This window comes from Ciconia boyciana, chromosome 3, assembly GCF_034638445.1.
Source record: "Ciconia boyciana chromosome 3, ASM3463844v1, whole genome shotgun sequence".
Lineage (NCBI taxonomy): Eukaryota > Metazoa > Chordata > Aves > Ciconiiformes > Ciconiidae > Ciconia > Ciconia boyciana.
Window position 1 is genome coordinate 103,858,606 of NC_132936.1, and position 13,291 is coordinate 103,871,896.

At 44.0% G+C, this 13,291-nt stretch overlaps 1 protein-coding gene across 1 annotated transcript in view; it reads left to right on the forward strand.

The window, feature by feature from the left end:
* RPS6KC1 (ribosomal protein S6 kinase C1) overlaps positions 1-6,410 on the forward strand; it is a 105,594-nt gene extending 99,184 nt beyond the window's left edge. The window contains exon 16 of the mRNA XM_072856913.1: positions 6,261-6,410. Within this exon, the coding sequence (XP_072713014.1) occupies positions 6,261-6,407 (147 nt within the window). The 3' untranslated portion in view covers positions 6,408-6,410. The remainder of the gene's footprint in view (positions 1-6,260) is intronic.
* The last annotated feature ends 6,881 nt before the right edge of the window (positions 6,411-13,291 follow it).

A 13,291-nucleotide genomic window follows, 5' to 3' on the forward strand; every position in this document is an offset into this window, starting at 1 on the left:
TTAAAAAAAACCCCAACACCCTGAACATAATTAGGAGCTTTGGAAGTAATACAAACTCTTTTGGCTCAGGGGATAAGCCAACCTTCAGCTAGAAGTCTTTTTAAGCAAAAACTTTCCTTCTGTCCTTCATCTTTCATAATTATAAGAGGAATAACAACCTATCTTTACATATAATTAATAAAATAGCTCAATTGGCCACTTAAATAATTTTTAAGTGCATGACAGCCACAAAGACCAACAGACAAGTTAGCCTTTTTGGGGGACTGAGGAAAGGTAACTGCAGAGATCTGGCATAGGTGGTTGAATTTGGAGTCCATCTTCAGAGCAGAGTCAGTAGAGCTTCCAGAAGATGGCTGAAAGCAGGTCAGGTTTCTTCAGGTTTCCACCTTTCAACCCTGCTGTTGGTAATATGGCTGTTGTCCCCACTGTTTTTTTTACGCAGGATTTTTGGCTGTAGGCTAACTTTTTTTGCTATAAAAACCAAAGCACCAATGATTCCTGCCAGTAGTGGGGCTGGTATGGTCCCCATCCCAACCAAGCATGAAATGGACCTGCTGGAGAAGGACACCAAGCCAAAAGGCTAGTGGATGAGAGAAAGAATCCTGTTCTGTGTTCAGAGAGGTACCACTACTTTGTCTTTATGTTGCCGTCTTGTACAACCCATGTGCAAGCCTGAAGGAAGGAGCATCCCCAGCCTCAGAGAACTGACAGTTCAGATAGCCTCACGTCAGAAGGCCTGAAGAAATGGGACTGAAGCCACAGCATTTGGTGCTGTTGATCATGCTGGGATTGGGCACTTCAATCTCTCCTTTAGGTGCTTGATATTTACCAGATGCTTCCCAGCCCAGTGCCACGCTCACCCTAATAAGAAAGGTGTAGATGATTTATATCCACCACAATTTTCTCGCTTGATTTCCTTGTTCCTGAGCGTGCTGGTGTCCAGGTGTCTCTGTGGTGAGAGTCTCAGAGGATGCCATACAGCAGATCTACCCTGGGCACTGGCTGACCACAAGCACCCCAGGGAGGCCACCAAGATTGCGGCCACGTGCACCTCTGCTGTCAGGAAGTCTGAGAGGTTTTCTAGCATGGGACGTGACGGGGCTCTTTCTGCAGTCATCGGGGAGCGAGCGTTTTCCTTGGATGTGCGCAGCTCATTTGTTATGATGCAAGCTGTATTCCTGCTGTGCGTCTGTATGCACAACGCTTATTTATTACAGCTCTTAATCAGAGCCGGGTCAAATCCATCTAAGGAAAACATAAATGTGTTACAATGGACTTTTTAGTAATTAAAATTGTAACTCCTTCTCTGAAGTCTTGATTAAACAGCATTAAATGTCACAATGCGGTGAGAAATAGCCATTATCCACAAAAATCAAACCAGGTATGAACCGGTAAAGGAATTTTGCCTGGAGCGGTCAAATTTCAGTGCAAACACAAAGGGTCAACTTGTGACACTTGGCTCCTGTATTCTGCTCGTAAGCATCCCAGCGTATTTGCTTTGCTCCCTCTGTCTTTTTCCTTCTCTGTTCCCCTCTCCATGTATCAGTGTCGGGGAGTTCAGACATCACAAGGGCCGGTGGGTTTTTTATTATTATTGTAGCGCCTAATGTGGAATTTTGCATGAGCAACACTCCTTCCTGTCGGTACTTGGAAACTCTTTTGTGTTACGTCCGTCCTTTCTCTGAAGTAATCGCTCAACTATTTCTAGCAATAAAATATTCCTCTCTAGCCCCATTGGATATGTTAGAAAGATTAGCGCAAGATCTGAAGGCCCTGTCCAGCTAAGTTCAACAAAGCTTCCCTGGGCTTTAATGTTCTCCTTTTATTTCACTGCAGATACCGCCTGAGGACACGGTATAGGAAAAAGGCACCCAGATACTCGCTGACAGACGCAAGCAATATACTCTATAGCGAGGCTGCATGTTGTCTGAGCGACACAACTCACACGAGCGACCTGCCAAGGGACAGGGACACGACTAACAGGAGTCTGTGCATATCTACATCATTCTTCTCTGTTTTTTAGTTAACTTTAAAAACACTACATAGAAGATTTATCTAAAACTTGTTATGGTACTAGGAATGAGACCTGCCTCTCCTGTGGTCTGAAAAGACAGCGTGGTTCTTGTCTCTCCACAGCTGGGGAACTGAGGAGAGAAACCATTCTCAGTAAGGCAGTTTAAAATCCTTATTTGGCACCTAAATGCACTTTGGGGGAGGGAAGGTTTTCCTAAGATATTTAAACATGTACCTGACTAACGATGGGAGAATTTGCTTCCTTTGCTCTCTGCTCAGGGACTGACACTAGTTGAAGTAGAGCTGAAACTCCCAACAATTGTTAAGAAAACTTTAAAGAATGGAGAAGTGATGCCCGTACCGCTTTCCCTGTCACCAGTTGCACCAGCTGGAAGTACACATGCAAACTGAACTTATTGTCAGTGGTTGCTTTGACCTGACTTTGGGAAGCAGGGAGTGAGTCTGTTGGCACTTGCTTGTGGGAAAAACCAACTCCTTGGGCTTTCACAGGGGAACCAGCTCCTCCACGAGGTGAAGCACTAGGGATGAAATAGCTTGTTCCTTGGCATCTCTTCAGTCTTTCTTCAGCCGGATGGAGGCTGAACTCCAGTTTGGGGAGGCTTCCCCCTATGCGGCAAAGTCTCCGCTCCCCGGGAAGGGGCCAGGCATGGGCAGCTGCCCACGGCACGGCCGCCTGACTGCCCCACTCGCCGCCTTGTTCCACACTGCTGTCTCCTGTGGCTTTGGCTCTAAAAAAAAGTTTACTTCAGTTTGAGGGTATTTTTGTGCACTACCTTTTTTTTTTTGTTTTGTTTTTGTTTGACAGCCATGACAGCCTCTCCTCATTATTATGGAAAATATAGGGTTGGTGGTAATTACTATCTGAGTATGAATGGGAGCAGAAGTGGGCATAGCCTCCACTGGCCTTTCTTTGACAAGGTATAACTTTCTTCTGAATTTCTGTGTTAATTAATGCTTATTTAAAAACCACTTTAATTGGCAGTAAACACCTCAACTTTTTGTACTCATTAAAATGCACCCATTGATGTGTGATGGATTTTTTAAAGCTTAATTAACTTTCTTCCTGTATATATAACCTATAATAATGACAAATACTGGAAACTGCCTCCCCCCCCCCTCCATTTTTGGTCCTGCCCCCCGATATTGCTATCACTTGAAGAAAGGCTATAAAAATGTATCCTGACTTGGCCAGGACGGGGAAGCGCTCTGAGGACAGTAATTCAGCCCCTCAGAGCCCCCGCAGAGGCTGGGACAGCAGCCAGGAGCTATGGGCAGCTGCCCTGCCTGCCCATGCCCTGTCCCACGCCTGCAGTTGCAGCCCGAGACGCCCACCCTGCCCTCACCCTTCTCCCTTGTGGGCAGAAATCGATCCTTCTCCCATCTTCACTGAATGTTGTTGATGACCTTTTCTTTTTTTTATATTAAAAAAATGCTGTGTGAAAGTTTTTTTCAGGTAAGCTTGCAGGCCTGCTTTTCCCCGAAAACCCAAAAACTTTAAGTGAACGCTGAAGTGAAAATTGATTTTCTGGTTCTTTTGCTGTTTTTTTTAAAGAAATAGATCCAGGTGGGTTTATCTGCATGTATATGTGCAAGTGCCAAGTCAAAAGAACCAAGGAACCTCTAAAAGTGCTTTTCTCTTTCTCCAATTTTCAGCCCACATCTAAGCCACAGAGCAGGATTTAGTGTAAAACTTTCTAGCACAATGAAGTGAACGATGATTTCAAGCTGTACTTTTTAAGTGTTTCAGAATTTTGGACTACGAAATTAGACTCCCGAATCACTTCTGAATGTGGGATGTTGGTACTTTTGGCAACTGTGATCCTTGGTATACAATGGAAATTACCAACAAGCAGAGCACATAATAGTAATTCATGCAAAATATGCAATTTGCTTGGTTCAGCTATTACACACAGATCATTTCCCAGTTTTCCTTTGCAATTTCTGGAGTATTCTTGTTTAAGGTGGATAAATCAGAAGTTTTAAAATGGGGAATCTGGTTTCTGAAGGCACCTATACTCAGTATATTTTAAATGCATGAAGCAATGATTTAATTTCCAAACGTGCTTCATTTCCAAAAACTTCTACTATCTTCAGTGAAATGTAAACTTGCTTAAAATACCTTATAAAATGCTCTTCATTCTCCTTTATTCTGTGTGCTTTTTTCTAACCCAGTCGATAACTGTACTGCTGCCCAGTTCCTTTCTCTTTACCTGTCTCAAGGAGCGATTAGGCTGACCATCTAAATTCCCCACTGCAATAATAAATACGCCGAGATATTCCCTCCTGCTTTGTAAACTGTTGCGTGGCTGAGCTAGCACTGATATTTAATGGCCATTGCATCTTGTCTGCTTTACAGGAATCTGCCACTCTGTGGTGATGGACACAAATCTTTATAGCCGCAGCTTATCATTCAGTAAAGCACCTGCTTTTTGCAAGTATATAAATAAGTATACTATTCCTCTGGGGGCAACCAATCTTGTTCACCAACTTGTGGGCACTTTTCAGATACCCCCCTGGCTGGCGATGTTCAGGTAAAGACTATTTATTCCTGGCACTCTTACTCCTGCTTGCCTGAATTTGCTCCTTCCAGCAGGCAGGGATCAGGCTTGTGGCTGCGCACACTTAAAACTACGAAGCTTGCGGAGTTTCTGCTGCTGGGTAGTTTTTCTGTACAGCTTAGGACTAGAACAAACAAGATATGCATTGAAAAAGAACTTGGTTTCTCGCACCTGCTCAAGGTAACTTAATTAGGGTGACAATATTTCATTATTATTTTAAAATATACATTCATGTGGCTAAATGTGGATGGCATGCAGTATCTGAACGTTAATGCTAACTTTCTTCCTGGGCTGATTTCAAGGCTATCATTAAAATAAAATGCTGCTGCCTGTTAATTTGACCATGTCAATAAATAAAAATGTCCATAACAAGTGTATGAGGCTAATTAGGATTTTATGGCTGTGTTGTTCTGGTTGATAGCTGTGCTGCCGGCTTGCTGGGTCTTTATGTTTCAGTGATGTACACCTCATTGATGCATAACATGTAACACCTGTTGATGCGTTAAATGTTTAGTCCTGGCAATTGGCCCTCACATCATTTCTGGGTACAAGAGCTCTGTGTAGCAGACTGCAGGTCTCATAATTAGGCTTCCTCGGTTCAGAAGAGCTTTTCCTAAAGGAAAACTTTAAAGCTTCTGTAGTCCTCGTGAAGTTTCTTGAAGTTTGTGAAAAAGGCCAGCATAATTTTCCATCGCAAAGGGGAAGTTTATAGGCGTGGGCTGGTTTGGTCCTTGCCTGTGAGGCAGGGCCACCCCCTGCAATCGGAAGGCTCCCAGCACGGCCCAGCCAGCACACAGCACTAGCGATGCTGCCGCTTCCTTAGCTTGACGTGCCATACAGAAACATAGGTATTCTGAAATAAAATCAGTATGCACTGAATCGAGCATCTGTTCTTCACTGTTTTTCAGCACCAGGCCTGCCTGAGAGTTGCATCTGTGTAATGAAGAACCGTGAAATAATTTTCTTGTAGGTGGAGTTTCCTGCAAAGTCCAATTAGTTTCAGACTTTGCTTTGAAATGTAAAAGATTATACCCGTCTTACCTTTGTTTAGCTGAACAGCTTTCACTAGATCTGCCTGAACTGTTGTTAAAATGTATTTGGTTTAAAATATTGATTTATTGTTTTTTAAATCCTGTTAATGTCTTGGTTTTACCAGGATTTTGTGACTGTGGATTGCACAAGCCCATTTGACACTGTGCTTAACTAGAAATTCTGTCTTTTGCCTGGAGTGCTGGCTTCCAGGCTAAGCTCCATGGCAGTTCGTGTACGTTAGGAGAGCCACCCTGTGCTAATCGAGGGGGCAGAGGCACCTCCCAGTAGGGCTAAGTAAGGCTAAGCAGGGTTTCATGGCAATTGCAGCCACACACCTTGGGATTTCTGTTTTGGGGAAGTCCAGCATGAGTGAACGGCTTCCTCTGCTTTCTATTATAAGAACATTAGAAATATATTCTATTAATTCTATTCTTCTATATTTTAAAACTATTAATCATAGTTTTAAAATAACTGGTAATTAACAGGACCACAGTGTTACTCATCAGAAAGAAAAAGCAGGTAAGCAACCCAGCTTGGTATCAAATTCAATAAATGAACACAATAAATAATTCTAGCCGTTTATTCTCCCCACCTCAATCTTGTCATTCTGTAACATTTTGAAACTTCATTTTTCAGAAAAGAGCATGGTTGCCAAATGAAAACAAAGCTGCTACCGAAGACTGTTCCGCTATATTTCTTTTGGATACAACAGCAGAAATGTGTAAGAGAGCAAAGACTAAAGCAGAGAAGAGGGAGAAAGACCTGAATAATCGATTTCAATGAAAGGTAGGAATATTGTGATGGGGAATTCAGATTTTTCTTCCTTACTTTTTGGCAAAAGTTCTCTCCTAAGGGAAAGACCACGTTTTTGACTGCAAAACAATTTGAAGGAAAAAAATGGGGTTCTAGTTTCGACAGTGGCTCCTGAATTGGTGGAAAGCGTAGTCTTGGGCGAGCTTGTCCCTGCCCTGTGCTTGCCGTGGGTCACCCAGCACCTGCCAGAGGAACCTGCCATTGGCCCCGGGGGCAGTTTGTTGGTAAGACTCTTCTCCTGCCAGAGTCATCTCTCTTCTTAAAATGGGGAGTCTTCCCATCTTCATATTTTTCTGCACAGGTTACACGAAGTAAGTTTGTGCTTGCCTTTGATTTACTTGTTACCAAGATGTTAAAGACTTGAATTCAGAGATTAGTTGTGTTGATTGCCATGATGGTATCACAGCTCCAACCGGCACCAGATATGCAAGCAAATAACCCAAACCAAGTGCCTGGTTTACGATTCCATATATGAAACTCATATCACTCCCTCTGCAAACTGACTTGTGAACATACGATGAGAAGAATTGCTGGATTGAATGGGTCAGGATTGTTCAGGAACCCCATTTGGAAATCTTGGGGTCACCAATGTTACTAATTTTTCAGATTTTTGCCAAAGCAAACTGGTAAAAATGTGATTTTTGAAAACTGGAAGACAGCGGTTTCCAGATTCTTTAAATAATCTCTCCCCCATGCTAGGAAGACAAAAGCAGAAAACCAGAGGAGTGGAATTTAAAAGCAAAAAAAACTTGGATTTTTTACCAAGTAACTTTTACCAAAATGAAAAATTTCTATAAAAATTATTTTGTTTAACAGGCCATTTTGATTTGATTATTGCTTTTATTTTTCAATGGCAAGTTATTTACTGTTTTCTTTTCTCCTCATTGTGTGGCCCCAGGCCTTACTAAATGTGTTCTATTCAAACCCTGCTCTGAAGACAGAAATATTAATTTCCACATGGGCTTTTCTATAGAACTCATCACTATGGTAACTGAATGTTTCATAAACATTAATGAACTTATTTTCACTGCACTGCAGTGAGGCATTGGGTGGTAGTATTATCCCCATTTCATGATAAAGAACTGAGGCAGAAAGAGATTAAGTACAAAAGTATTCACTAATTTTAAGTTCCCAATCTGAGATGCATGCGTCTGATTTTTCAGAGGACTTAGCTTGTTATCTGTTCAAAGCACAGCTCCCATTGCCTTCGGTTGCAGCTGTGAGTTCAAATTTCTTTGTGCTTTCTTTACTCGGATAGAGACTGCTTTAATCCCGTTCATACACGGCCTTTTTAATTTCTTTCCCCCAAGATAATCAGAAGGAACTGAAACTTCTTAGGTACTGGCCCCATATTCTTTCTATATATTAACTGAAATGACAATAGTTTACATAATTTTGTCCAAACACCAATTTGTAGCTTTCATGTTATAACTAAAATAAGAAATGACCTTATCCTAACTTCTCAAAGATTAGAAAAGCATTTGCTCTGGTAGAGTTTATTTTTAGTTTTCATGAAAGAAAGCAAAACTCCTGGGAGCCACTTGTTTTGAGGATAACCTGGAGGCTGCTGATGTAGCTACAAACAGTTAAATTGGTGTTTGGAATCATAGATCTTTATCCAGAGTCACTCATTTAAAAAATGAATCCTGCCCGCCCTGAAAGCCAAGATATCAAACAAACTAAATGTATTAGATATATTTTGTTATATGGGATTTTTCAAGCAGGTGAATCAAGTATCTTGTTTCAAACACACCTGGGCTTTGGCAAAATTCAGATTTGCAGTCAGTGACCCGCAGATGTCCCCCTACATAGGAGGGGGGTCTATGAAGATCGTCTCCTGTCTTTAGGCAGCGGGGCTTTATAATGGCTTAGGATATCTTGAAGAGCCAGGCCTTAATTTGCATCAGCATATGTCACTTGGACTCATGGCTCCCCTCGTTTAGAATAATTTTGCAGGCTCCTGTCCCATTCTTTCCTTTAGACCTACAAGTTGCAAAAGTTTACAAATGCAAAGTTTACTCTCAGGTCTTTCCTGAGAGATTTACTTCTGGAGCAAATTTTTGTAGATGTTTTTCTGAAGCAGTGGCTTAGAAAGCAAGCACTGACCCCGTCTTAACCACAGAGGTGTAAACAGGCTGCTGTAATACTGTGTTGTTGAATTTTCCTTCCAGTGCCAAATGAAAGAGAGCTTGCCCTTTTCCTCAAATCTCTCCCTGATCGAGAGATGAGTGAGCTGGTAACTACAATATCCAACGGCTTCACCAAGTTGAGAATGTGATGTCTGTGTAATAACTCTCAATTTTGCACACTTCAAATCCATTAGTAGCAATTACCTTACCTCTGAGGTGTTTTGAGTTAGTTTTAGCACGGCATTCTTGCAGTTGGCAGATAATGAGCATAATAACATATACAGCATTTTCAAGTCTCTGTTTTTAGCTACAATAATGCCATTAGGATTCTATTTAGCAAATGTGTGCTTCACGCAAAAGGTTAAGACTTTTTTGTTCATGTTTTCCCCCCCACTTTTTCCATTGCACCTCATGTCCTATTCTATGCAGCGCTGGCTTTCCTGAAAGAGCAGCAAAGTGTTTTAGCCACTGCACTTGTGCAAAGGCAATGGGGTCTAGTACATCGAGCGCAAAACCAGGATGCAGGAGAGCAGGGTTTTGCTTTAGTCCTGCTGCAGCCTGCTGGGCACCCGTGGGCAAGCTGCGTATCTGCTCTGCTGTGTCCTGTTTGCCCAAGGGATGAGGCCCGCTGACACTCTTGCAGCGCACCGCAGCAGCCGCCCTGCTCACACCAGGATCAGCTGCGACACTGCTGAAGCTGCTGGTGGACTGAGAGATGCAGGTGGGCTGCTTGGCGGTGAGAGATGCAGGTGTTGCAGCACCTTTTGCTAGGGATGCCGGCTTGGTCATTTGCACTGGGGGTCCTTGGGCACTGCAGATGTGTCGTGGCTCCCCTGCCCCATTGGGCTTTTTCTTCCTTTAGCCCATATGGGGAGTTCCAGCTGAGAGAAGCCCGGCTTGGGCCTGGGGGATAAAAAGAGGTGGATGGCAAAGTAAAGGTGGCTGCAGTGCATCTTGCCCCATGCCTGCTTGTTTCCAGATGTCAGTGGGGTCAGACAGCTCTGGTTTGGGTGGGATAACCCTGCCCTCGCTCTGGGCTGAGGAGCCACCCCAGTACACCACAAGATCCCTGTTCATCAGGTAGGCCCTGCTGTCCTTGTACCGATGTAACCATTTCAGGAAAGCTTTGGGTTGGGAGAATCAGTACTCCACCAGGTTTTCCTTCCCTCTACCCACTGAATGGGAAAAATAAGAATTCTGATTTTTGGCTATCATCTGAACCAAATGATACTGGCTAAGCTAACCCCCCAGTTTTCTAAGAAACAAGATTTCTTTGGTTTTATCTTTCCAAATAAATCCTTACCAGAGAATGAGAAAAGGGATGGGGAGATATAATTGATGCCTTTGTAGATGTCACTGCTAAGGTCTCTGGCACAGATCATATTAGCACGTTAAAAATAGCTCTAAAATGTTACAGTGTTCCTTTCATATTAAAATGACCAAACTCAAGAAGCAAAGAGTATTTGGGCAGCCACACAAAATCTTTTTGGAAACAGACTTGTATTTGCAGTTGGTGTGTTCAGAAACAGACAGGGTAAGAGCTTGGAGAGCCTTCTCTATTTTAAAAGGGAACACGTGAACATGTCTTTGGCAGACGTGCACCTTCTCTCCAGCTCTTTTGCACTTAGATGCTCTTTTGAAAAAGCGAACTGATTCTTCTGGCATTGTATTGATCTTTCTCACCTTTTAGTTGCTCTGGCACACTGACTGCATGCCCATCCAATGCCTCCTCCTGCCCTGTGAGCACATGTTCACAACATGTGGGATACGCTGGGTATCCCATACTTGATGGAGAGTGGTGGAGAGCTGTCCTGGTAATGTTCAGCAGGGAAAGCTAAGCTGAATTTTAGCACCCCACGGACAAGGACAAAATGATGGAAAAGCACCCGGCTGCATGAAGATAACAAAGTGACTCCGGCTGTGGGGTAGACGGGATGAAGGGGAGCAGAGCCTGTCCCCCCTCCTCTACTGCTGCCCCTTCTCCCTGCCTGCAGGGCTGCTATGCAGGCAGTCGGGCCGTGATTGCCTGTTCCTGGGGCTGAGGTGTTTGCTCACCACCTCCTGGCCCCTTCAGCTGCGAGAGTGACTGTCACCTCCATCCGTCTGCTGCCCGGGATGTCCACTTACTTGACAGCGGAGCCCAAAAGCTGACCCCATCCGCAGCCTGCAAACCGAAGGCGAACCGAGGGAGGCAGCTATCACCTCTCAGTCACAATGTGCCCAGGCTGCTCCGGGGGCAGCACAGCAAAGCGCTGGCCCTGATCTCCTTGCATTGCCATCACCTACCCTGAAATTAGTAACAGCATGTCCAAGGTTAGTGGCAAATTCAGATACCCAAGCTACAGAGGAGGAGGGTGAATAAAGGACAGTGGTTGCGTACGGTATAAGCGGTTGCCTTAGACAATATGTGACCTCTGAATTAAAAAGACCAGGATTAGCGAAGAGCTTTTTGCATTATTGGGCCCATTTACAAAAAGCTTTAGTCCTAATTGTATGGTACCACAGAGCTTTAACTTGAGCACATATTGGTTTTGTAACCTGATCCCCACATAAATCATAGTCGGTGAGAGTGGAACAATTAGTGCCTTAATCTACTGGAACTACACAGTATCTTTAAATCTGAATTTTCCTGATCATTACGGGTATTACAAGAGTCAATTAATTTATATTTCACACAAAATGTAATTGAATCCCACGATAACCTGACTGTGAAATGAAGGGTGGGGGATGAGGAGCAGGGGGGAAAGGCCTTTCCTCGTGGACCTGCCATCAAACCTTGCGGCATGCCATCGACAGAGGCGAACTGCCTCCTCTTCAACTTTACAAAGTACAGAAGTCTTTGTAAGAGTGGGTGAGAGGGTCTTGTTTCCTAATTTCGTACTGGGCAGCCGTATGGTCACAAAAAGAGTTTGCCGCCGCGTACTTCCAATGCAGCCTGCGAGAAAAGTGTACCGTGTTTGCTAACCCATTTAAGTGCTTGGAAAAGAGGAAGGCCTTGATGTTGCAGAGAGCCCAATGCCTGTAGTTGGTCACCTAAGGGAATCCACTTATGACTCTATTACCCAGTAAATTAGCAGAGTGGTTCAGTCAGGTATATTTATCATGAAGAGAACTGAAGATAATTAATACACTGCATTGAATGCAAATTGCACCCACAGCACTTATCTCATTTTCAATTAGCACAAATGTTACAGCACTGCAGGCTTGTTATGGTTTTACCATGGGCTGGGTAATTAATTTCTGTGAGCTACATATCAGACACCTGATAATGCCATTTATTAATAAATGTCACCCCAGGTATCTGTTAGGAGAGGTAAATAAATTAAATGTTCAGTTGTCTGCCCTGTGCAAATCTATTCTTACACCTCATTGCATCTTTTCACTTGTTTGTTTATCAAGGAGAATGACTATGGAGATTACAATGGCAAACAAAGGAATATGAGGAACAATAATCTGTACCCAAAAGTGGTGTTTCTCTCAGAGACAGCCCCACCGCCGACGGCAGGAGCCGTGCCGCCGCCACGCGTCTCCCTCCTGCCCAGGGGCACGGCTGCGGCCTGCTGAGGTAACCCTCCCTCCAGGGCCGCCCAGGACCCACGAGAGGAGAAAAGCTGAAGTGCCCCCAAAATCCTCCGCTTTTAAGGAATTTGCCAACTACTTATCGGTATATATTTCTGTCTGTAACTCTGTCCCTCAGAGCGTTTTAGCTGCCCCCTGCCAGAGTCCATGTTTAAAGCTGTAATGGCCGACATCCACACAGCTCCCTGTGGCATTTATGCTCATCGGCTCCTGAGGTAATTTCAGGTTTGTGTTTTTCCCTTTCTTCCCAAAACTTCAGAAAAGGAGGGTGGGTGCAGGTGAACCCACCGGCTTGTCTCCACACCACAGGGGCCACGGCCCCTGGCAAAGGTGAGGGCCCCTCTGGCCGCCTCAGGGCCGGGGATGGCAGGAGATAGCCTACGCCAGGCATTTTTGGAGGTCTTGCCTTGGGAACAAAATAATAATGATTATAGCGAGAATGAAGCAGCCGCATATTCTCTGATCTGTTCCAGGCTTTGGGAAAAGAGAGGAGCGGGAGGTGGTGCGATTGCGACAGCCTGACGGAGGATAAAGCCAGGTAAGGCCCTGACACAAGAATATGGGAAGGTCAGGAAATGCCATTTCTCCCAGGCCCTGCGCTTTCTTCTTTTGAGTGGGTAGATCATATCTGGCAAACTTTATAGCCAACTCCTGCTTTCAAAAGTTTCAACATGAGTCTTGTCACCTTTGTGAGGAAAGGTCTTTTTTTTTCCTCTCATTTGATTTTGAAATTTCAGCGAGTCACACTAACAAAAATAGTTGAAAATGCTCCAGCTAACCTGAACTTTAAAAAAAATCAGTTCACCAAACTCTTAGGAAGGCTGTTAGGGTTGGAAAACGTGCATGGTCGAACACAACCTGTTGTGACTTTTAGCTTCTCTGCCAACTTCTTTTGCTGGGCCTGTTCAAAGAGTATCTGCTTCTCTTTTGTTTTTCACAGCAGAGACCCATGCCGCAGGCACTGGCGGTGGCTTTGGTGATCCCTCTCCCCAAGGAAGATCATGAGGAGGTAGCCGCAGTCACTTTAAGCAAGCTTTGCTTAGTCTGTCTTAGACCACGCAGGCCTGATTAAATTAACACAACCTCCACTGTGTGGGTGCAGTTCAGCTGATAGAAAGATGCTTTATGTTAGTGATTTCTTACTGC